We start from the raw sequence: 25,426 nt of genomic DNA, 5'->3' as shown, positions 1-25,426 counted from the left end.
AGCGTCTGCCTTGGGCTCGGGTCATGATCCCGGGTTTCCCCATCGAGTCCCGCCCGGGGCTCCCTGCTCAGGGCTCCCTGATCAGCGGGGAGCCTGCTTCTCCTTGTGCTTCGCCCCTTCCGGGGGTGGGGTGTGTGTGTGTGTGTGTGTGTGTGTGTGTGTGTGTACTCTCTCTCAATTAAATAAAATCTTTAAAAACAAGCAAAAAGCGGGGCGCCTGGGTGGCTCAGTGGGTTGAGCCGCTGCCTTCAGCTCAGGTCATGATCTCAGGGTCCTGGGATCGAGTCCCACATCGGGCTCTCTGCTCAGCAGGGGGCCTGCTTCCCTTCCTCTCTCTCTGCCTGCCTCTCTGCCTACTTGTGATCTCTCTCTGTCAAATAAATAAATAAAATCTTTAAAAAAAAAAAACAAAAAACAAGCAAAAAGCGAACTGGATTGCGCAGCAACATGTGAATAAGCCGGGTGGGTCTGAGTGGGAGAAGACGGCTCCGTGAGCGTTAAACGCCAGGTGACCCTGCCCCACCGACCCGGCAAGGTCAGAAGTGGGGAAGAGGGACCAGCGGCCTGTCACGTGCTGGCCAGACTGTGGGCGGCTCAGGCCAAATCTGTCCGCCCAGGCCCTGCCCCGCCCCGCCCCCTCCTGCCGGCCAATAGCCACGCACGCCGCCGCCGTCCGTGGCCGCTATTGGAGAGGGCGGGGCGGGAGCAGGGAGGGCGGGGCCGCGGCGCCGGGGTTTGGCTGCGGGTGTCGGAGTCTCCCGCTGCTGAGTGTGTCTAGACGCCCGGCGGCCATGGCTGTGCTGGCGGCCCTTCTGCGCTGTAGCGCCCGGGGGCGCGGTCGCCTGCTCCAGAGGCCGCTGCAGGTGAGGAGGGCTCGGGCCCGGGTCGCGGCGCGCCGGCACCCCTGGCTGGGAGGGTCCCAGCTCGCGGCGCTGGGAGTCCGGGGGGTAGGCCGCGGGCCCGCGCGGGGAAGCCCACCGGAGCCGCGCACGCGCGCACGCGCGCCGCTCCCTGGCCCCGGTGCGTGCCGGGCGTTCTCGGGGCCTCCGCCGCGGTCCGCTGCTCGCTTGCCCGTGGGTGGCACGGGGCACGGACCTCGGCAGCCAGAAGGGCCCAGTCCGGGTCCTGCCTGGCCCGCAGTCCGCGCCGTCCGCCTTCTCCGGGATTTCGTTCGCGTCGTGCTAGTGCTCGTGCTCTAGGGCATCGGCGGGCCTGCGGGCGTGAGGCCCGAGGGGGGAAGATGCCCCGCTCGGATGCGACCTGACCCTCGCGGGGGAGAGTCGGGGCTGCTCCGCGCACGAGGAGCGGGGTGTGCTCGCTGCTGCGCCCGGAGGGCGTCCGGCGGCGTGCTCCGCTCCCGCTCGCCGTGTTTAGGGAACGCGGGGCCACGGCCCTGAAAGGGAGCCGGTCCTCCCGAGAGGCTCAGAACCAGGGCGCCTGCGTCTTAGATTTGCGAAACCTGGGAGTGGTGGAGGGCTGAGGGCGTGGCGGGCGAAGGTGCCTTTGCCGGGTGGCTCCGGGTCGGACGCTTCGAAAGCCGCCCGCGTGGTACGAGAATTTGACGCAAGTCGGTGAGACCGTTGGTGTTTCGGGTTGTGTCGCAGCCCGAGGTTACGCAGGATTGCGGTGCGGGGTGTGGGGGGCATGGTTTCCGCGTGAAGCAACTTGAGCCGCGTGCTGGCCGGAGGAGATGGGACGTAGCAGCCGCGGACAGGTCTGTGAGAGCAGAAATGTGGAACTTGGAGGGAGTGGCCAGGAGGACGTGGAGGAGTCACGGTAATCCTGGGGGAAAGTCAGGAGGAGAGGGTTTCCACAAAGAGGCGTTTTTTTCTTTCCTTCCCCGTCTAAGGTAGCGCAGAGCGGAACTGGGACGTGGACCTGCATCAGTTCTCGTTAGTTCCTGCAATGGTTTGGGAAGTCAGGAAAGTATAACGAGGTTAACCTGGGTTTCAACCGGTGTTGACCAGGTGAACTAGATGAACTAGGTCCTCTCAAAAAGCCAAAAACGATTGCAGAACCCTCTTAATTTACAGTTTAATTAAGAACTTAGGATCCAAACACATGTTGCTGATGGGAAGCGCCCTAGGTTTTACAGCAAATGATTTATGGTACTCATTTGATTGAATTCTAGGAATCAGTATTGGTTGTAATTTGAAATAAGTGGTGGTTTACTGGAAACCTGTTGTAACAGGATTTGCCATATTCAGTGTCAGTTTGTTGAATGGAACTTGACCTTCACCCATCATACTGGCTCTTTGACCTTTTCCTTCAGATACAAAGTCTGCCTTATGGTCTGCCTATATAGGAGCTTGTCACCTTTCCAGCTGTAACGACTTCTTTTTTCTTTTTTTTTAAGTATATCCCCTTTCTCTTTAAGCCTCTGGTGGTAGAGTTCTGTGCCCCTCATTTGAAGAATGCCAGTGCTTTTTTTGGGTGCATGTGTATTTCTTTTTTCATCCTCTTGATCTTTACTGCATTTGATACTCCTTCAAACTTCTCTGTTTTGCTGTTTTGACCCCAGGTTATCGTTTGTTTTAATATTCAGACTTTAAAAAAATTTCTTGCATTGTGCCAGTCCTCAGCCTTTTTGCTCCCGGTTCCTTTCCCTCTGCTCCTCTGTGTAGCTGTGGGGCTGACGCTTGTGGGTGCACACATCCCAGGGTCTGTCAGGGGGCCCTATGTGTCCTAAGGCCTTCCTGGTGCTAATCTCTACCGCCTGCAAGCTCCCTGCTGAGCAGATGCAAGACTAGACCCCAGGACCCTGAGATCATGATCTGAGCTGAAGGCAGAGGCTTTAGCCCACTGAGCCACCCACGTGCCCCCAAATTTTCTCTTTTTATGAGGGCATCAGTTATACTGGATTAGGGCCACCCTGATGACCTCATCTTGACTTGATGACTTCTGTAGAGACCAACATTTATAAATAAAGTTACATCCTAAGGTACTGGGCATTAGGACTTCTTTTTTGGCAGGGTTGGGAGGCACAATTCAACCCATAACAGAGCACTTAGTGGTATAAAAATTTAATATAACAAAAGGGTTAGGTAGGATTTAAAGAAGGGAATTATATAAATGAAATACCTAAATGAGAATTGTTGATTGAAATTAGCAAAACTCTTTTAATACTTGGAGAGCTTTATAAAGAACTTACGAAATACAGATTTGATGGGGGGGTCTGGGTGGGTCAGTTAAGCGTCTGACTCTTGGTTTTCACTCACGTCATGATCTCATGGGTTGTGGGATGGAGCCCCATGTTGGCTTCTTGCTGGGTGTGGAGCCTGCTTGGGGTTCTCTCTCTGACACTTGCCTCCATCCCCTGTGCTCTCTCTTTCCTAAAGGAAAAAAAAAAGGAAAAGAAAAAAAAATACAGACTTGAGGTATTACTGTTTTATGTAAGGGAATTTTGCTTTCCTTACACAGACAATAATAGGTATAAACACAAGATATTGTAGATACTAACTGCTAAGCTCTGTATACTTAGAAGTTGAAAAGGTCCAAAAATGATTTAATCAGTTTTCTCAAAATATTTTCATTGATTATGGCTCAATTTCTAACTCACTTGGCTCATTTTTACAGGTATTTTGGCTTGTAGATGTTCTCTCTTAATTTGCCTGTCTTCGGTGGTTCTACCTGTTTCTGCAGTGGAATAAAGAAACGTTAGTGTTCCTGTTGACATACTTGATCAGGAAAGTATATCATAAGCAAATCATTAGTTCCTGAAAGATAGCGCAGTACTTTGGAAAGTACTGGCCTCTGCTTCCTAAATTTTATTATTATTTTTTTAATAAACTCCTATGTATAATGTACATTGTGTCTATTACACATATAAATGTACGTATCTCAATATAGATACATACACATGTATCTATAAATAGTCCTCTTAGATTTGAAGTACCGGCTCTCCGCCTTACTGGCTGTGTGACTCCGGACAAGTTGCTGGACCTGACTGTGCCTTCGTTTCCTTACCTGTAAATGCGAGTGGCTGGTTGCACAGACATATTCCAATCCTTCGCCACCACCCGCGGGCTCAAACCTGGCCCCGTGGTCCTGCTCCACGTTCTCTCCCTCTCCTGTGCCAAGTGTGTTCATAGTTCAAGGCCTTGGTTCTCCACCTTCCCTGTGGCAGGTGCTCCTTTCCTAGGTCTCCCCAGGGCTTCTCTGGATGACTCCCGTCTCTGCCCCGGGGGCCTCCCTAGGAGCCCTCTTGTGACCCCTCCACGTACCAGGTAGCATCGGCCCTCACCTCCTCGCTCAGTAGCTGTTTCACAGGCTTCGGAATGGACTTCCTGCCTGCAGTGTTGTTGCTCACACTTGCTGTAAGCTTCGGATTTTGCTCAGATATTTATTTGGTGTCTACCACGGTCACGAGGAGAGAGTAAATAACATCTGTTCTCAGAACTCACAGTGTAGTGTGGAGACAGGTCATCGAGGGGCCACAGAATTGTGTGTTCTGGAAAACGTGAGCATTCCCTGGGTGCCATGGAAGCGGAGGCCGCCAGGCCTGCCCCTGCCTGGCTCAGGCAGGTAAGGTTTCCAGGGCCGGGGGTGCGGCCGAGTGGCCCTAGGCCGCAGAGGACACTCTTTCTGTTGGTTGTGATCGTCCCATGCCTATCACCGATGACACACTGTCAGCAGGGGAGGCCGATTTCCGTTGGGTGGTCGGGAAGGAGCACTGTGGGAAGGTGTCCTCAGCGCTGGGACATCGAGAGTGGATATCGGCTCCCATGGGGAGCAGGGGATGGGCTGTTAGTGTCGGCTCTGGGTGGTGGGGCAGGTTGAGGACAAAGCAAAGCGTAGGCTGGGCAGCTGGCACAGGGCAAGAGTGAAGTGAGCCTTGGAAGAATGGAGGGGCTGTGTCCCTGCCGAATGACGGACAGGGTTTTGATGTCATTCCGGGAGCGATGGAAAGCCGTAGAAGGATGAACCAGGGCAGTGATGAGATCTAGTTGATGTGTTTAAAACCGACTGGACCGCGGGCAGAAGTCCAGTCCGGGGTGATGGGAGGTGAGTCAGGTGCCCGTGGACTCCAGCGAGAGAGGCGACGGGACTCGGGGGTGGTGGTGGAGACAAAGCCGGGGGAGGAAGAGAGCTGTGTTTTGGACCCAGAGTTGGCAGTGTCCGTGATGGAGTACATGGGTCTGAGGGCAGGACAAAGGGTGAATTCTAGGGCTGGGGTTCAGGCACCGGGCAAATGGTAGTGCGATGCTCTGAGGGGGGTGCACTGGGAAGAAACCGGTTTCCTGGGGGGATAGGGTGTGGTGAGTGGGACGTTCCATGGAAGGCGTCCCTGGGCCCTGGGACTGAGTGAGTCGGGAGGTCAGCGGAGAGGTGGAGGCGGGACATGGCCATGGGCAGGTGCTGAGGGCAGGGATGCCAGTTCAGGAGCCGGGGAAGCAGAGCGGGGAGAGAGTGGACAGGGGTGGAGGGAACCTCCGGCCCAGTGAGCGCAGACACCCAGCATCGGCTCGGGTGGGGGTCAGCCGCGGGGAGGTGAGCCCCGTGTCACTGGGTGGGGAACCCGTGTCCCTGGGGGCCAGGGAGTGAGGGGACAGCTTGGGGAGAACGCGGGTTCAGGTGGGAGGAAGCAGAGCCTGTGTGTGCTTCTGGAACGATCCGGGAGTACAGGGGTGAACAGAGTAGGGGAGACATGAAGATGTGGCCCTGTGGAAGGGCAGCTGGTGGTGGCGGGGCCGGCCGGAGAGGCCAGGGCAGCTTCGGCTGCAGGTGGCCGCTGTTCCAGGAAAAGTGGCCTTGGTGGCAAGGAGCCTTATCCCGTCGCGGACTCGCTCAGGGCAGCCGGCCTCCGGGCCCAGCAGCCGCGCGGGGCACCCGAGGCTGCGTGGTAGGTGCCGCCCTTGCGGAGCCTGGACGGGGAGGTCGGCCACCGAGGAATCTTCTTTTGTCCCTTGTTATGTGCCCGGCTCCTCTCCCTTCTTTCCGAGTATTTTGGTCCATCCTGTTGCTTCTCTGCTTGCTCCTGGCTGTTCTTTCTGCGGTCACGGCCATGGTTGGCAGTGGTGCCGGCTGGCTGCGGCCCCTGCGACGGGCTGATCCCGAGCCCACGGTCATCCCGCTGACCCAGGCCCCCGCCAAGGTCTTCCCCTTTCCTGTCCTGTCCGCTTGTCGGCGTGGGGGGGCGGGGGCACGGGGGCCTGGGTGTCCCTTCACTCCCCTTTGAGGAAGCCGCATGGTCGGAGAGGCAGGGACTGGCATGTGTGCCACCAGTGGGGACTTGTAAAAAAAATCCGCTGCTTGGATATGGCCCACAAAGGATGATACATTTGATTTCCATCAAAAGTGTACTTTCCAAATACTGGGGAGTACAAGTGGGAACCTTTAATTCAAAGTTGGATCCCAGGTGACAGGCTGGAACCCTTCGGCAGCACCCCAGATATGCTGACCCGTGAAGGTGCCCTCCTGCCCGGCGGGCGGGCGCGGCTGTGGGCTGCCCTTGACAGCCGTGTCCGCCGGTGACTCCCGGCGGGGAAAGCATGCCCCTGACTTAGGACCCAGCTTCCCGAGACACAGGCGGAGATGGCAGATACATTTTCTTTGAAGGTCTGCACAGACAGGTCATTTGGAAAGTGACAGCACGTTGGTGACATGTGTTGTGTTTACATTGGATGATGGGAGCGATGAATGTACACAAACCGGGACCCCTTTCCGAAGCGTTTCAGTGGCACCGCGTATTTGGAGACCCTGCGCGACGCCCAGGAGCCTTCTCCGTGGAAGCCGGGGTGGCTCGTTCGTCAGCCTCTCCGGTTTTTCACCGAGCTGTCTTTAGACAGTGGATGGACTGTGTACGGGTGATTTTAACATTTCTCCTTTAGTAAGATTTTAACGCTGCCGGAGTGTAGGGCCCTGTTTTGTGGATTCCAGATTCCCAGTGATGCCTCCTGTGATGTTGGTGATCTCAAGTGAGGAGCCGGGTGGTGGGAGGCGAGTCTGTCCTCTCGCTCATGAAGACTGAAAAGCCATCTCCTCACAAGAGGGGCTGCACTGGGTGCCTGGGTGGCTCAGTGGGTTAAGCCTCTGCCTTCACCTCAGGCAGGTCGTGGTCTCAGGGTTCTGGGATCGAGCCCCACATCGGGCTCTCTGCTTAGCAGGGAGCCTACTTCCCCCCTCTCTCTGCCTGCCTCTCTGTCTCCTTGTAACCTGTCTAATAAATAAATAAAATCTTAAAAAAAAAAGGGGGGGGATGCATTGAATTTTGTAATGATTATGGTTTTGAATAAAAATCAGGATTAAAGTAGGTTATTTCTTTTTTTTTTTTTTTTAGGTTTTTTATTTATTTATTTGACAGAGAGAGAGATCACAAGTAGGTAGAGAGGCAGGCAGAGAGAGAGAGGAGGAAGCAGGCTCCCCGCTGAGCAGAGAGCCAGATGCGGGACTCGATCCCAGGACCCTGAGAACATGACCTGAGCCAAAGGCAGCGGCTTAACCCACTGAGCCACCCAGGCGCCCCTAAAGTAGGTTATTTCTTATAACAAACTTGTTTATATGAACTTTCTACATAAAAGTGAGTTACTCTGTCATCTTAACATTGGAAAAAGGATTTTCTTAAATTCTCTTCTATGACCCAGTAACACCCTCTGTCTCGAAGATGCTGATGTATCTGTTCTCATCTGAACGCGTTATGCATCAGTGTTGAGAGGATGCCTTGTGGTTTTAGTGGTTCTCTCTGCTTAGAGCCACTCTTGGTCACATCTCCTTTCTTTTGTGCTCTGTTGCGAACTGAAAGCTGTAATTGGTTGTTTGCTTTAAGTCAGGCTAGCTTTTAGATGTTTGTACGCTTGCTTATTGCTCTAAGATATGATTGGCCATTTACAGCTATCAACAAGATTAGGGTCTAAATATAAGTGTCATTTTTGAGTATTTATTATGCTTTCTGACTCCAGAGGGTAAAAAAACTTATCCTTTGTTCTTTGCCCTGCAGACTGTCCAGTTTTAAAGATTTTATTTATTTATTTGACAGAGAGAGATCACAAGTAGACGGAGAGGCAGGCAGAGAGAGAGATAGAGGGAAGCAGGCTCCCTGCTGAGCAGAGAGCCTGATGCGGGACTCGATCCCAGGACCCTGAGATCATGACTCGAGCCGAAGGCAGCGGCCTAACCCACTGAGCCACCCAGGCGCCCCAGACTGTCCAGTTTTAGATCAGTCGGGTCTCTGAACCGTGACTTGGGTTTTCTCTGCTTGTTCTTTTTGGCATTTGTTAGTAAAAGTGGTGTGGTAAGAATAGACATGTAGGGAGAAGATACTTACTCATTTCTTTCTTAAGAAATAACTTATTTGGGGGCACCTGGGTGGCTCAGTGGGTTAAGCCTCTGCCTTCGGCTCAGGTCATGATCCCAGGGTTCTGGGATCGAGCCCCACATCAGGCTCTCTGCTCAGTGCAGAGCCTGCTTCCCCCCCAGCTCTGCCTGCCTCCCTGCCTACTTGTGATCTGTCTGTCAAATAAATAAAATCTTAAAAAAAAAAAAAAAAGAAAGGACTTATTTGGCAAGATAGACTATATTTGTATGAGGTGTGTTTGCTTCAGATAAATCATCCATTTGTTAGAAGTGGTTGAAGGAAATAATAGCAAGTTTAAGTTAAATAAAATATTTTTTTTGAAAAATGACATTTTCGTGTGGTCTGAAATTAGTTTAGAAAAAAAATTTAGAAGATTTAACTTAAAACTAAAGCTTATACTTAAAGGCTTATAGATTTAAAGTTTACAAAGGTATCAGAAGTTAAAACAATTGCAGGGCACCTGGGTGGCTCAGTGGGTTAAGCCTCTGCTTTCGGCTCAGGTCATGATCTCAGGGTCCTGGGATCGAGCCCCGCATCAGGCTCTTTGCTCAGCAGGGAGCCTTCTCTCCTCTCTCTCTGCCTGCCTCTCTACCTTCTCGTGATCTCTGTTTGTCAAATAAATAAACAACAACAAAAAATCTTAAAAAAAAAAAAAAGTTAAAACAGTTGCAATGAAGAGCTAATCATAGTATAAAGAAGCAAATTTTTTCTGATTATAAATGATACATGCTGTGTAGAACGTGGAAATAATAAATATAAGGAAGCAGAAAGAACTAATCAGAACCCCACCACTGAGAAGTATTAAATGATGTAGATTAAAGTTTTTTACATTATAATTTTACAAATATTTATATTACAGGAAATAAGATACATGGAGCGAAGTTACGTTTCAAAACCCACTTTGAATGTAAGTAGAAACTTAAATTGTGCTTTAAAATTTCAAGAATTTAAAGGGAAATATAGTCAGTAAAGAATGCATATTCTTATCTTTGCATATATGTGGGGTCCTGGCCAAGATATGGGTCTAGGGCCCTGCTCTGCAGCCACTGCTTCCCCATTGTCTCCCATGGAACCACATTCTCTCTGAAACCGTGCGGGGTTCCTTCTTACGCTTGGGGACCCTTGTATTTTGAGGGACACCTGGAAGATCCTAGAAGAAAGGAACTGAACCAGGCTGGGGATTAGACCGGGAGGACCGCTGTCTGATCACAGTGGTACTTTCCAAGGGGCCCTGTGTCTGACGGGTTCCTCAGGCGACGTAGCGATAGCCTTCTGTCCAGATCTCAGCAGTCTGCGACTGTCTCCGAGCTCGGTCGGAGACTATGGAAGGCAAGTGTAAGGAGGGAATTGTTAAAATAGAGTTTGACAGTGTTTAAGAGAACTTTTATCTACTTTTTCTTCAATTTCATATTACTGTTCATATTAACCATTTAGGAAGTTATGACTCTGCTGAGTCCCCGTTAAGCCCCACATTGCCCGTAGGTCTGGATTCCGAGCCCAGAACAGCCTTCAGGAGGAAGCCGTTCGTTAGGGTTCTTGATTTTGTAGTAAACACGGGTAAAGCAATCGTTTCTTAAATTTTCACTGAGGAGTAGCTGTGAAATGTATTCTTCTGTTTTCCAGCCTTCTGTGGACAACTGGGAAGGATCTGTGCTTATTTTAGACTTGGTTTGTCTCAGGTTTTCTGTTAGATCTTTAATCATAAAGCATCCTCAGTGAACTGATTAGTCTTACTGCTATTCAGATATTTAGATTATTTCAATCTTTATTGAGTGAATAGTCATTCATAAAAAAGCGTATCTAGGGGTACCTGGGTGGCTCAGTTGCAAGTGTCTGCCTTCAGCTCAGGTCATGATCTCAGGGCCTGGGATTGAGCCCCACATCAGGCTCCCTGCTCAGCAGGAAACCTGCTTCTCCCTCTCCCTCTGTCCTTCTCCCTGCTTGTGTTCTGTCTCCGATAAAGTCTGGGGGAAAAAAAAAAGTCTGTATCCTAAATAATAAAATGGTCACCCTTCTCCATGGTTCCGCTTGGCTGTGGTCCGCCTTGATCTGGAAGGAGATGAGTTTCCTCCTGATTTCCTCAGAAAGTTAGTGGCCCAGTGCCCGTGTCACTCAGTTCTGTCATTAGCTGTTATGCCCCGTATCTGGTTCCTGGTGCCGTATCCGTGTTTGTGGGGCTGCTCTGGCTCCCCTCTCACGGGGCCTCATGGGAAGGCGGCTATGCAGGCCGGAGTGGACACCGTCCAGGCCTCAGTTCTGTCTGCAGGGCCGGGCATCCCCTGGGCATCTTAGAACGGATTCCCTTGTGGGTAAGGTTGGGGGTCTCCTGTGTATTGAGTTGTATTCATTTCATGAAAGATGGTTTGGATAAAATATTTAAATGTCATCATTTTTACCATCTCCTGTCTTACCAGGAAGTGGTCATAGTGAGTGCTGCCAGAACTCCTATTGGATCCTTTCTGGGCAGCCTCGCCTCCCTGCCGGCCACCAGGCTTGGTTCCATTGCAATTCAGGGAGCCATCGAGAAGGCAGGTCAGTCACCACTGTGCTCTTCTGGGTGGTTTTTTCAAGTGAGCTCTGCTGCCCAAGGGGCTCAAACATGCTCTCCTGACGGAGCTGGCCAGCCACCCCACTTGCTTTGCTTTTTGTGTAGAGGTGGGCGGTGCTTCAATGGGGCAAACACTTATTTTGTACTTACTGAATACATAACACTTAGAAGTACTCCATGCCCTCCTTTCTAAATTCCCCTGTAAGGAAATCCTTGTACTACATGTAGGATGAATGTCAGCCGAGAAGAGGAAGAAACCGTCTTGCTGTAGACTGTCTTGAAACTGATTAGGTAACCATTAATTAAATTGACTAAAATATGGAAATGTGTTTTGTTTTTGTAAAATCAGGGATTCCAAAAGAAGAAGTGAAGGAGGTGTACATGGGAAACGTTCTGCAAGGGGGTGAAGGACAAGCGCCAACAAGGCAAGCGGCCCTGGGCGCAGGTACTGGGAGCCGAGTCTGCTTTGATGCGTCGTCAGCTGTTCGGGAGAGCCGAGTGGAGGCTGGGTCAATGTTAAATGCATCATATAATCCGGTTAAAATTGGCAGGAGGGATGCTGTGGCGAGTTAGAGGTTCCCGTGCCCTGTTGTATTAATTTAAGTTCTGCAGGTGTGTGGGAAGGGTATCCGCGCTTTTCACAAGGACTTGTTTGTGTTGGTTTCAGGCTTATCAATTTCCACTCCTTGCACCACTGTGAACAAAGTGTGTGCCTCAGGCATGAAAGCCATCATGATGGCCTCGCAGAATCTCATGTGTGGACACCAGGTAAGAAGCGCCTTCGTTCCCATTTTATAACCAAATAACAGGCGGTGTTCAGAGATGCTGGAAGTCGCAGCACGTTTGTGCTTTATTTTTTTATTTATTTTTTTTTTTAAAGATTTTTATTTATATATTTGACAGAGACAGATCACAAGTAGGCAGAGAGGCAGGCAGAGAGAGAGAGAGGAGGAAGCAGGCTCCCTGCCGAGCAGAGAGCCCGATGCGGGACTCGATCCCAGGACCCTGAGATCATGACCTGAGCCGAAGGCAGCGGCTTAACCCACTGAGCCACCCAGGCGCCCACGTTTGTGCTTTAGAAGTGGGATTCCTCCTCCTCCGAGGCTCGTGAGGGTCTGGATCTGCCTATTCCATCTGAAGGGGCGCGCAGGTGGTACCTCGAGGGTCTGGGGTCCGAAATGAGCTTTCAGTGAAGAGGTTTGGGTCTTCAGGTGACCCTTTACTTGGTCTTTTTCTGAGATTCTGGGGACTCAACAGGAAAGATTTTATTTGTCGGAGTAGGAAGGGTTTGCATCGTGGAGGAGAAGAAGGTGCTGACCCTGGGGATCCAGTCACTGGCAGAGCCCAGAACCGAGGCCCGATCAGTAGTCGCCGCGTCCCCGCTCACTTGTCACACCGCGCTCCCCGCTGGCCGCTCGTCTTCACCTGAGGTCCGCGCGTGCTGCGGCGGGAGGAGCCCGGGCTGGGACCGCGGAACGGAGAGTGGGGGCGTCTGAGCCCTTCCTTTCGCGTGTGAAGAGGGTGAGGTTGAGACTGGCCGGCAAGGTTGCATGGTTGAGACAGGACAGCGGGGGTCTTCGTCGCCTCTGGTGCCTTCTGGCCTCTCGGGGTCTCGGGTGTGACCCAGGAGGTGTGTGTGGACCGCGGCCCGCACGCGCCGGAGCCCCGGAGGGTGCGCTGCGGACACGCTTCCCCGGCTGTGTTTCCAGTCCCTGCGCAGAGAGGGGGAGTGGCTGGGGCGCCCCCTCGTGGACGGGGCTGACGCGTTACCGTAAACCGCGCGTGCTCGGGCGGGCCCGGAAATGACGCGTGTGAAACGCGGTCTTTGTTCTCTCTCCCGCTGCCTTGTGTGTTCTGCCAGTGCGAGCAGAGAGACTCCGGGCAAGTTGCTTAAACTCGGTACCCCACGGAATGCCTGCGGGATCTTTCTCCGTGAGCACGTGCTCGTGTTCTCCTGACCTGAGTAACGAAAGCGTATTTTCTGGGCCCTTGTGGACCGGACATCAAGGTGGTCTCCCCTTCCTCACTATTTTAGATGATGGCGCCACGCGTGCCTGTACGCGTGCATCTTGGTCACTGGGTCATGGTCCTTGAACAGCAGCTCTGAGGGGTTCCGTGGAGAGGTGAGAACAGCACGTCTGGAGCCAGACAGGCGTGACCCCTCCTCCCGCCCCGCGAGCTGAGCGCCTGCTCTGGGACCCGCAGGGATCGCCGGTGGACAGAACGTTAACAGTCTTGTCACGCACAAACTGGTCCCTTGGAAAGATTACTAAGAGGAGAGTTTGAGTCAGAGGATTTCCAGAGGGTATTTTCAGATGCTTCCCTAAAAGTGGTACAGTTGCGCACTTTGCAAAGGAACTCCTTTGTACAGAGGGTGACATCAGCACGGGGTGTTCTAGGCCTTGGCTACAGCAGCGAGTGGAAATCGGAGGAGATTGTTTCCATGCTGGGAACTGTTTGAGAAGGAGAGTTTTCTCTCAGTGGATTCACGGTGATTTTCTAGCAAATGCTGTTTGTGCTACCTGGAGACGCTTTCGGCTGGTATTTCTGCGTGTGTACAGTTAGTTACCTGACTTACAGGAATACTAGGAATGAATATTTTTTAAAAATTTTTAAATTTATTTTTTAAAAAGATTTTATGTATTTATTTGACAGACAGAGATCACAAGTAGGCAGAGAGGCAGCAGAGAGAGGAGGAGGAAGCAGCTCCCCACCGAGCAGAGAGCCCGATGTGGGGGCTCGATCCCAGGACTCTGGGATCATGACCTGAGCTGAAAGCAGAGGCTTTAACCCACTGAGCCACCCAGGTTCCCGGAATGAATATTTTTAACTATCAAAGTATTTTGAAATATTTTGGAAAGTGGCCACTTTTTATTTTGTATTGAAGAATAATCGATACCTTATTTTCTGTCACTCACTATTGCCATCACCCCCTGGGAATATTCAGTATTTTAGAGTAACTGAGTAGAACTTACATGAGAAGTAAGTGAGAATCTCTTGATTTCAAAACTGGCAAAATATTTAGGTTTCTTTGGTCTGGAACTCGTGATTTGTCTCTATTCCTCGTTAAAGGCTGTGAGAAAATAACTTGGCTTTAATGCTTCCATTAATGTTTTATATTAAACTATTTGTTTTAAAATAGCCCTTATATGCAAACAAGTTTCTTCTCTTGGTTTGTACTAACCGGTTAGTTGATTAGTACTCTCTGATAGACGTGACAAGGTCTCTGGTCCTGAAAGGAGCAGTGTTTGGTGAAGATGGACCCGGGAGTACAGCTATTCAGGGCAGGGCCGTGGCGCTGATAAACCCTAACCCTACCGAGGAACCGGGGAACAGAACAGAAGGACGGGCATCTCGTCCCAGAAGGGCCACGTGTCCTGATCCGGGTATTTCCCGTGTTGGTGGCGGGGCAGGATGCGCAGGGGGGTGTGAGCGAGCACGGGGTTGAAGGTCTCATGGCAGGTGCGGGTTAGTGGACAGAAAGGGGGAGAGAGGCCTTCCGGGAGAAGAGTCAAGGAGCCTTTCATTCTAGCCCAAGTGACCTGGGTGTGAGTCCATGCCACCGGGGTGGAGGCAGCAATGCGTGGCACATGGTCACGTAGAGAGTTACCACAGCCGTCTGGGAAGAGCCGATCAGGAGAGAAGTAGGATTATTTCTGTGAACAGCTGTCATCTTTTAGAGCAGTGTTGAGTGTGGCAAAGGATCCTGGGAGTCTTAGGATACCTGGTTCTTTTTTTTCCTGGTTTTTTAAATGTTAGCCCCCATACAGTACATCATTAGTTCTTGATACAGTGTCCGAAGATTCATTTTTGCATATAACCCGAAGGGCTCTGTGCAGTCCATGCCCTCCTCAATACCCATCACCAGGCTCACCCAAACCCCCACCATCTTCCCTCTAAAACCCTGTTTGTTTCTCAGAGTCCACAGTCTCTCATGGTTCATCTCTCCTTCCGATTTCCCTCCCTCCATTTTTCCCTTCCTTCTCCTAATGTCCCCCATGCCATTCCTTATGTTCCATAAGTAACTGAAACCATATAATTGACTTTCTCTGATTTCACTCAGCATAATTCCCTCCAGTCCCATATAGGTTGGTGCAAAAGTTGGGTATTCATCCTTTCTGATGGCTGAGTAATACTCCATTGTATATATGGACCACATCTACTTTGTCCATTCGTCTGCTGAAGGACATCTCGGCTCTTTCCACAGTTTGGCTGTTGTGGACACTGCTGCTCTGAACACTGGGGTACAGATGGCCCTTCTTTTCACTACATCTGTATCTTTGGGGTAAATACCCAGTAGTGCAATTGCAGGGTTGTAGGGTAGTTCTTTTTTTTTTTTTAAGATTTTATTTATTTATTTGACAGAGAGAAATCACAAGTAGATGGAGAGGCAGGCAGAGAGAGAGAAGCAGGCTTCCTGCTGAGCAGAGAGCCCGATGCGGGCCTCGATCCCAGGACCCTGAGATCATGACCTGAGCCGAAGGCAGTGGCTTAACCCACTGAGCCACCCAGGCACCCCGGGTAGTTCTCTTTTTAATTTTTGGAGGAAGCTCCACACTTTTCCAAAGTGGCTGCACCAACTTGTATTCCCACCAGTGGTGTTAAGAGGGTTCCCCTTTCTTCATATCCTCTCCAACACACGTTGTTTACTGTCTTGTTGATTTTGGCCGTTCTGACTGGTGTCAGGTGGTATCTCTGTGGGTTTGATTTGAATCTCCCTGAGGGCTAGTGATGATGAATGTTTTTTCATGTGTGTTAGCCATTTGTATGCTTTCTTTGGAGAAGTGTCTGTTCATGTCTTCCCATTTTTTGACATGATTATCTGTTTTTTGAGTGTTGAGTTTGAGGAGTTCTTTATAGATCCTGGATATCAGCCCTTTATCTCTAGTGTCATTTGCAAAATTATCTTCTCCCATTCCACGAGTTGTCTCTTTGTTTTGTTGACTGTTTCCTTTGGAAGTCCCAAAATTTCATTTTTGCTTTTGTTTCCTTTGCCTTTGGAGACCTGTCTTGAAAGAAGCTGCTATGGCTGATGTTGAAGAGGTTACTGCCTATGTTCTCCTCTAGGGTTCTGATGGATTCCCGTCTCACATTGAGGTCTTTCATTCATTTAGAGTTTATGGTCCTGTTTCATTATTCTACACATAGTTGTCCAATTCTCCCAGCACCTTTTACTGAAGAGACTGTCTTTTTCCATTGGATATTTTGTCCTGCTTTGTTGAAGAGGAGTTGACCATAGAGTTGTGGTTCCATATCTGGGCTCTCTACTCTGTTCCACTGGCCTATGTGTCTGTTTTTGTGTCAGTACCATGCTGTCTTGGTGATCACAGCTTTGTAGTGAATAAAGCTTGAAATCAGGCAACGTGATGCTCCCAGCTTTTTTCTTTTTCATCATTTCATTGGTGATGGTTCCATATAAATTTTAGGACTATTCCAGCACTTTGAAAAATGCTGATAGTATTTTCATTGGGATGGCATTGAAAGGATAGAGTGCTCTGGGCAGCACAGACATTTTACCAATGTTTATTCTTCTGATCCATGAGCATGGAATGTTCTTCGATCTTTTTGTGTCTTCTTCAGTTTCCTTCATGAGTGTTCTGTAGTTCCTCGAATACAGATCCTTTACATCTTTGGTTAGGTTTATTCCCAGGTGTCTTAAGGTTTTTGGTGCTATTATAAATAGAATCAACTCTCTAATTTCCCTTTCTACAGTTTCACTGTTCGTGTATGAAAAAGCATCTGATTTCTGTGCATTGATTCTGTAGCCTGCCACATTACTGAATTGCTGTATGAGCTCTAGTACTTTGGGGTGGAATCTTCTGGGTTGTCTGCATAAAGTGTCATCGGTACATGTTCCTGACTGTACTTTGAACTGAATGAGACTGCTGCAGTCGGCCAAAGACAAGCCAGGACTGTGAACAGGTTATTAAGGAGGCAAGAATCCTGTGGGTGGGCACTGGAGGTTTTCCCCACATCCTTCCGCTGTGTCCTTGACCCCTGCAGTCATCAGGAGTCCTGTGTGGACCAGCAGCTTTTGCCCAAGCAGCCAGACATTTGCTCAAGCAGTGTAAACATTGCCTCACTTGTAAGGCAGGTGCTTGGGAAGTATTGAGTCATATTTTTCATACGGACAAACTGAAAACAGCAGAGTCAAGTGGCCTAAGGCCGGTTGCCTTCAAAAAACCCTTGAACTGCTGCCTACTGAGTATTACCTTGCCCTTTCTGCTATGCTGGAAGCCAGGGACCACTGTTTGCCAAGTTCTGGCTTCATGTACAGGAAATTTATTTCAGCTTCACCTTTGCTGTAAGCAACTTTACCAAAACCAGGAGTAATAAAACCTTGTCTTTTCAGGTGGTATTAAATCTCCAGATTCGGGGATGGTTGAAGGGAAGAGAGGCAGAAGGAAGCCAATTCTCAAACACTGGCCTATGGGACAGGACTGTCAATAAAGCACACATTTACTACCAGCCCTGTCAGGACACATTCATCATAGTCGCTTAAACCTTCATTAACTGTAGAATCCAGTGTTTATGCCAAAATCTCTAATAGCCACATGCAAAATGCTAACGCTGGCACATGCTCAAGCCAACTTACTTTTCCAGGGCTTTCTTTTACGAGGTCTTTAGCTAATCTACATCCTGGCCAAACTGGGTGTCTTATTTCTGGGGCACAGCTCCTTTTCTCCTGCTGAGGCCTTTCCTTGGGTTGCTGTCTCCACCTCTCTGAAACCTCAGAGTCCAGGCCCATCAGAGCACCAGTCCTACATTTCCTCCTAAATAGTAACTCTTTTACATCATTAAACACCACTGCTTGAAACTCTTTTGGCACAGTATCCTAATACTCTCCAGTTCCTCCCCATGTACGCAGCACGCCAGCTGGTAAGCAACTTAACAGTGGTGAGAACATGCTGTATCTTGTAGAGGAGAGGCACAGAGGAGTCATACTACCATTTGTTGGCCATGATTTTGTTGGTTGTGTGCTCTTTCTTGCATGGTCTTTATAATTCTTGATTCTAGTGAAGCCCTTGCTCCAATACCCACGCTGTCCTGTCCATTATAGGGTATGCAAGGGGCACTTCCTCAAACTGCTTATGGGGAAGAGCTGCTTTATTAGGATACCTGATTCTTAAATATCCTGACATTTTAGACCATTTCTTTTCATCTGGCTCAGAGAGGGTGCCTCCGTGCCCACTGTGTAGCAGCCTAGCCAGGCCCACGGAAGCGTGTTGGTGGTGGCTGCGTGGTGGGCATCCATGGCTGTAGGTCCTGTTGGAGTTGACATTGTTTTCGCTGCTGAGCAGGATGTGATGGTGGCAGGCGGGATGGAGAGCATGTCCAATGTTCCCTACGTCATGAGCAGAGGAGCCACGCCGTACGGTGGTGTCAAGCTGGAAGATTTGATTGTGAAAGATGGGCTGACGGATGTCTACAATAAGATCCATATGGTAATGCTTGGTTTTTTGGAGAAATCCCAGCTAGTACACAGGACTGCTTGATGTTTAAAGATACGCAGATTCAGAAACTTAAGGGTGGGCTCCATAAATGTTGATTTTCGCCATTCATTTCAGGAACACATTTCTTAGCTCCCCACATCAGTTTGACTTGGGTGTTGAATCCGCTGGCCCACACTGGAATAGGGAGTGTTCTGACTTCTGATTATAGATTCTGTAGCTATTTAATTATTTACCTTTGAAATAGAAATTCTGGACTCACTGAAGTATCTAAAGATGAGACCTGAGTGAAAAATGACCTAGTACAGAAAGAGTGTATTTTAAGAAACTATGTTTAATGGCTCACCAGTTTTATGTTATGCAAGTTAATAGATATTTTATAAGTTCTGCAAAGTGAATTTGTTTTTAAGAATTCCATCTTTTATCAGGGGAACTGTGCTGAGAATACTGCGAAGAAGATGAACATTGCACGAGAGGAACAGGACACATACGCGATTAACTCCTACACCAGGAGTAAAGCAGCGTGGGAAGCAGGAAAATTTGGAAATGAAGTTATCCCTGTCACAATTACAGTAAAAGGTAGAGGGATCATGAGCCAATATAGGTTTTTTATGCTAAAAAATTGTTTTAGATTAGTACATTTTTATCTTTGTTCACCTGAGGACACATACTTTTGCTTATGGTTAACAGAGGGAAATGCTGTCCAGTTACAATGTAATTCCACCCAATTTCACATCCACTTCCAGCTCAGCTACAAATACCACTAATAATGTTCCCAATTTGAGAAATATATTTATATTTATTATAAATTTTCTAGTATCAGTGACAGTTTATTAGCCTTTGAGGTGAGGAGGCAGGCTTTGGGGGGCACCTCCCAGGACTGAAGGCCGCATGGCAGCAGCTCTGGGAGCTGTGTCTTTTTGTCCCGTCTCCATCTCCGGGTCCCATCTGAAGGCTCTCTGCCACTGAGCAGGGAGGATTCCTCGTCTGCTCCAGCAGGGACTCAGCATGAAGACTCATTAAACTGGTTTAGGTTCCATTTCCACGGAGAAATGATGAGGTTCAGGATGGTAGAATTACTAGAGCTTATCCAGCCCTGGAGTCAGAAAGTGGCTGGGATCTGTGAGCTGTGATCTAAAAAGGGCGAGACAAGAGAATGGGATGGGGCCATCAAAGATTTAAAATGTTAAACTACTTAAGAAACTCTACAAGTCCCTAACAGAGAGAGGGTAGGTGGTGGATTCTCAAGTAGGGTTGACTTGGGGTGGTGCAAGGGGTACATTGGCTGTGTCTTACTGAGGGACTCATTGTCCTGACTGCTGATGAGACTTGTACTGCAGGTAAACCAGATGTCCTGGTGAAAGAAGATGAAGAATATAAACGGGTTGACTTTAGCAAAGTCCCAAAGCTGAAGACAGTTTTCCAGAAAGAAAATGGTTAGTACGAAGAAATGAACCGTGGCAAAAAGTGGAGTTAATATACTACCTCTACTCTTGGAACTGCCTATGGATTTTAGTTAAGTAATTCTAGAAAACATTTAGATGTTATTTAGCATTTTCAATATGTCAAGGCTCATATGAAATTAACAAGTGATATTTATCCAAAAAATATTAAAAATTTTAATACCTTCAATCTAGAAATCCTAGGGAAGAGACTATAGAATGAGTATAGAATTCAGTTTTTCATATTTAATTCATTTTGAAAGGTTATTCTGTAATGAAATGTGTTTACATGTTAAGTACCTATAAGATTTTTGAGGATGAAGTTGGCAGCAGTGTCGTTCACGGTTTTTTTCTAGTGCCTGACTTGTAGCAGGTCCTCAGTAAATAACTGTCGAAATCTACCATAAACAGGATTCAAGTGTCTCAGTTAATGTTTTTGAAATCCTCGAGGTGTGGTCCATGCTGCTTTTAAAATGGGTAGATCTATTGGCGATTAGATTTTAAAGTTACTTTTTCTGCTTTTCCTGATTTGAATTTGTTAATACCAGCTACAGGGAGGGATCAGTCTTTTTCAAAGCACCATGTAAAATTTATGTTTCAAAAGTATACTTGTATATTTTTAGCTGCAATCTACTATAGGGGCTTGGTCACAATTTTTATAAAAGCTTATGTGATATAATTTACATTCTGTAAAATTTAAAACATCCAGTTGTTTTTAGTATTCTTGACATTTAACTTCAAGTGATTGTAGAGAAGGATGTGGTTTTTTAAAATTATTTTTAAAATTTTGTTTATTTGACAGATCATAAGTAGGCAGAGAGGCAGGCAGAAAGAGAGAGGAAGGGAAGCAGAGAGCCTGCTGTGGGGCTCGATCCCAGGACCCTGGGATCATGACCTGAGCCAAAGGCAGAGGCTGTAACCCACTGAGCCACCCAGGCGAACCAAGATGTATGTGGTTTTGACACAGTATCTGCTCTAATGTGGATAAGCCAAGGTAGACTCTGGGAAGAAAGAGCAGCGCGCTAGTCCTTACCTGGGCAGCCTCGTAAGCCGGTACTTCCCTCCTGCCGTCAGTGTTGCTGAGCGAGCTGTGAACAAAGGGGTAGAAAACCAGCCAGAACTAGCCAGGTGTGGGTCTCCTGAAAGCGGGCATCGTCTCCACACATCCTGGTCATTCCCGCGCACCCAGCAGCCCCCGTGGTGCCCCCAGGAGTTCAGTCAGTTGAACCAAATGAACGTGGTGTGAAGAGTCGAGGCCTCACGCTCACTGCTGCTTCCAGGCACAGTCACCGCGGCCAACGCGAGCACGCTCAACGACGGCGCGGCTGCCCTGCTCCTCATGACTGCGGACGCGGCCCGGAGGCTCAACGTCAGGCCGCTGGCCAGAGTAGCAGGTAGCGCGTGTTGCCAACCGCTTTCCTCCTGAGCCCCTCGAAGCCTCCTGAAACGGAGTTTCCGTGTTGGTCACACAGCGTTGCGGTCGGCTCCTTCTCTCTGGGTGGTTCGGTGTGACAGTCGCTCGTATTTTGAGTTAGAAGCTCCTTTATCATTCATTTTGTAGAAGAGTAAGCGTTAGATCTTTCCTAGCCTGTCTGCTGAGTGGGGGTAGGAGGTACGTGGTCCTGGCATGCAGGGGAGAGGTAGCCGCCTAGAAGAAAAAGAATATGAAGGTAGGGGTTTAGAAATAAGAAGTCGAGACATTTTGGCATTTAACTATGTGGCTGCCACACCCTTCATCTCCTTAAACATTTTTAGCTGTAAAATCCACCTTGTGAGCAAGTTTAACAAATACCATTTTGTTACTTTATTTTTTTTAGAAGATTTTACCTATTAGAGAAAGGAGGAGGAGCAGGGGGACAGGGACCAGCAGACTCCCTGCTGAGTGCGGAACCCAGGCGGTCCCACTACCTTTGGATGGTGACCTGAGCCAAAACCAAGTCCGATGCCTTATGAACCCCCTGAGCCACTCAGGCACCCCCTCGTTTTCAGCTGGGAGCGCGGTTTCCTAACCTCAGCGCTTGTGACATTCTGCAACCAGTAATTCCTTTTCTGGAGGCTGTGTTGCACGCTGGAGGACGCCCGGTCGCCTCTGCCCCCCCCCGGATGCTGCAGGAAGGGGCCTTCTACCCACTGCAGCACCTACATCTTGTCTAGCTAATGCCAGTGTCCCTGGAGGCCAATTCCCCCAGCCCCCTGCTTTGGAAAATCCGTGGCCTAGGTGATGGATCTAATTTTTTAAAGCTGAGAGTCTTAGAACAGGAACAGCTACATTTCCATGTATGATCGGAGTTAGGAAGCTTGCAGTTCTGCACATGATACATGACATATCACTTGTAAAAAAGGTTTTAATGACTTTTTTTTTTTTTTTTTTTAAAGCATTTGCTGATGCTGCTGTTGAACCCATTGATTTCCCAGTTGCGCCTGCGTATGCTGTACCGAAGGTGAGAACCCAGTGCGGGGCAGTCATTACCACATCGTGCTGGCTTCTCTTAGAGCAGAACTGCGAGGTTGGGGTTTTAAATGTTACTCGTCTGCAGAAGCCTAGAGATAGATAGGAAGATTTGAAACCAAATTTTTTTTTTTAAATTTTATTTGAGAGAGAGCATGAATGGAGGGAGGGGCTGAGGCAGAAGCAGCCTCCCCCATTGAGTGGGACGCCCAACACGGGGCTGGATCCCAGGACCCCGAAATCACTACCTGAGCTGAAGTCAGATGCTTAACTGCCTGAGGCACTGAAAGGCCCCCAAATCTTCCAACTTCTGAAAATAGTCTGAGCAGCCCACAAACTAGAGCCTCAGTGAAACCGACGCAAAGTCTGGAATTATTTTTAGGTAGGATGCTTACTCGCCCCTGGCGTGGGCCACAGAGTGGGAGGCTGGTGTGGCAAAGGAGAGTACTGAAGGTCCTGGGTCTAGAATTCAAAGCAAGTAACGCAGTACTAGGAGAGGTCTCCATTCCAAAAGGAAATTGCTGGGAGCTGGTCTTAGAGTAAAACTAAAAACAAAAAACCTATGTACTCCAAGCAGTCACTGTCTCTAAGGGAAGTTGCTACAGGGTCACAGGAAGAGACGGTGCTGAAGGAGCCTGGAAGATTCCAGCAAATACTCCCCTTTGGAAGGAAAGGGCCTCACCCAGGGAAGGGACTTCTGACAGCAACACCCAGAAAGAGCAGAAATCAGTGAGGACTATGGGAAGAAAGGATCAGAAATGATGGGGTGGCAGGGTTCAGAGAGGAAGAGAAGAACAGCTTCAGAAAGTGAATGCATCGCCCAGGACAGCAAGGAGAAACGGGTCTGGGTTCTGAAGGCGGAGCTCTAGTCCTGACCCCGGCTTGACTGAGGGCCAGGGAAGGGGCCACACGGGTTTTGTCTCGTTGTGGGAGCTGTACAGCCTGTAACACAGAGCCTGCTGCAGGGAGAGAGGAAGGGCGGGGAGGGGGGGGGGCGGGCGGGAAGAGTTCCCAGTTACTTTTATTAATTCTCACAACAATTTTTAAATAAAAGGAAAACAGGGTATCTGGGTGGCTCAGTGGCTTAAGCCTCTGCCTTCAGCTCAGGTCATGGTCTCAGGGTCCTGGGATTGAGCCCTGCATTGGGGGGGGGGGTGTCTCTGCTCAGCAGGGAGCCTGTTCCCCCCACCCCTCTCTGCCTCCTTGTGATCTCTCTTTCAAAAAAAAAAAAAGGATAGTAGCAGAATTTTAGAACATCTTCCTGCATAGCTGACGAACTGCTCAGAATTAAAGAAAGACTTGAGATAATTTGTAGTGAGGATATCACAGCTAAGAATGTCTGCGCCCATATAACTCCACAGCAGCTTTTATACAGGAGAAACTAGGAGATGCAGAGAAAAACCACCGTACTAACAGCAGAAACTAACAGATCTCTCTCATTTGACAGATAAAGAATCTACAACTGATCAAAGTAGTAAAAAAGATTTTAAGATGATCAAGTTAAAACCCCCAAATAGAGAACACATGTTCTTTTCAGATATCCATAGACTGTTCAAGAAAATCTAGGTTTTTTTCTATTGCTGCAAAAAATAAATAATGCAAACAGAATTCTTTGCTCACAGTGCAGTGAGACATTAAAATCCGAAAATGAAAAGGTTCTTCTTCCTGAAAACTAAGAAACTCCATATTTAAATATCTCTTGCATCACAGGAACTAAAAACCCAGACTGCAGAATTCCAAAAAACAATGAAAATAAGTTTTGACTGTTAATCTATTGTTAAAAAATTTTAGGTTCTTAAAGATGCAGGCCTGAAGAAAGAGGAGATTGCGATGTGGGAAGTGAATGAAGCCTTCAGTTTGGTTGTGCTGGCAAACATTAAAATGCTGGACCTTGATCCCCACAAAGTGAACATCGACGGAGGAGCAGTTTCTCTGGGACATCCCATCGGGTAGGTGAAGTCAGACAAGTCTCTCTGTCTAGGCTAATGGCTTCATAATGGCCTTCTACTTTTGTCTAAATCTTAACCGCCTCATGCTAATCCTGTTACTCCTGGTTGAACTGGTTTCCTTCCCATCTGTCCTTCGAAAGGTGAACACCATTTCTGATAGGATCTAACACTGAATACAGATCTGCCGCATTTGTTGCCTGAGAACTAATAGTGTCTTAAGATTAAAATGTACGCTTGGGCTTTAAAAAAAACTGTAATAGTTCTTAAAACATGTAACAGGCTTTTCAAGAGAAATTGGAATGGGAATTGTTTTGATTAGGTATTTAATTTATGAAAGAACACAAATGCTTTCTTCTTCCTAGGATGTCTGGAGCCAGGATTGTCGTTCATATGGTTCATGCCCTGAAGCAAGGGGAGTACGGTCTTGCCAGTATCTGCAATGGAGGAGGAGGGGCGTCTGCCCTGCTGATCCAGAAGCTGTAGGCAGCTCGTGTCTGAAACAACCCTCCGTGGCCACAAAGGTCTGCTGTAATCAGTATGACTCACTACCTGGGTCGGCTTATATACGCCCATCTGTTTCATTTTCTATTTTTTCTAACATTTTTACAATATGATAAGATCAATCCTCAAACCTTTTTGAAATTATAAATAAATGTTTTCTTCTGCTTTAAGTCTTTTGTAATCTTTAGTTCAAAGTAGTTGTTAGAAAGCTGTACTACCTGAAACACCAGTGTGTACTTTTTAGTAACTTAGAAGTAGATGCTTCCGTTTTACAGAACAAATCATCAATTACATTCTGAGGCTGGTCGGAGGTCAGGTCAGTGAACATCAGGTAGAGCTGACTGAGCTTTATCAGACTCCTGAAAGTGAGAACAGTGTTGCTGGAAACAGAATAGATCCATGTGCTCAGGTCTAGTGGGGACAACTTCTCACAATATTAGCATGCAGGACTGGGGGGTAGTGGGTCAGAAAATCCTAGGGTTTGGCCTCTGGATTACTACAGCAGCAAAGTGCACCCACCTCAGCAGTGGTTCCGAGAAGCGAAGCTCCTTTCCCAAGTGAGATGCACAGCGGTGGGAGAGCGAAGGGGCAGAAAGGGTCATGCATACACAGTCTCTTGGCAGATGGCTCTTGGGAGTCCTTACCTGAGAAGGAAAAAAAAGACAATGCAAGGAAAAACATACTAAGATTCAGAGGAATAACCTAAAAAAAATTACAGTAATCACAGCTAATACTTGTGGCTCATCTTTGATCCTCGTAAGAACTCAAGAAGGTAGGTACTGTCATTTCCTCT

The 25,426-nt window shown here is 48.5% G+C and overlaps 1 protein-coding gene across 1 annotated transcript; it reads left to right on the top strand.

Annotated features, from left to right (window-relative positions):
- The first annotated feature begins 741 nt into the window (after positions 1-741).
- Positions 742-24,803, top strand: ACAT1 (acetyl-CoA acetyltransferase 1). The gene is made up of 12 exons (XM_044257716.1): positions 742-863; positions 9,153-9,200; positions 10,708-10,825; positions 11,191-11,286; positions 11,509-11,609; positions 18,143-18,286; positions 18,721-18,871; positions 19,633-19,728; positions 21,015-21,128; positions 22,111-22,175; positions 23,975-24,132; positions 24,495-24,803. Exons 1-12 carry the CDS (start codon positions 792-794, stop codon positions 24,613-24,615), a joined length of 1,284 nt encoding a protein of 427 aa, XP_044113651.1. The 5' UTR covers positions 742-791; the 3' UTR covers positions 24,616-24,803.
- Positions 24,804-25,426: the final 623 nt, after the last annotated feature.

This window comes from Neovison vison, chromosome 7 (genome assembly GCF_020171115.1).
Source record: "Neovison vison isolate M4711 chromosome 7, ASM_NN_V1, whole genome shotgun sequence".
In the NCBI taxonomy this organism is placed as follows: Eukaryota; Metazoa; Chordata; class Mammalia; order Carnivora; family Mustelidae; genus Neogale; species Neogale vison.
Note: the sequence above shows the minus strand (reverse complement) of the source record. Positions and strands in the feature narration are given on the sequence as shown.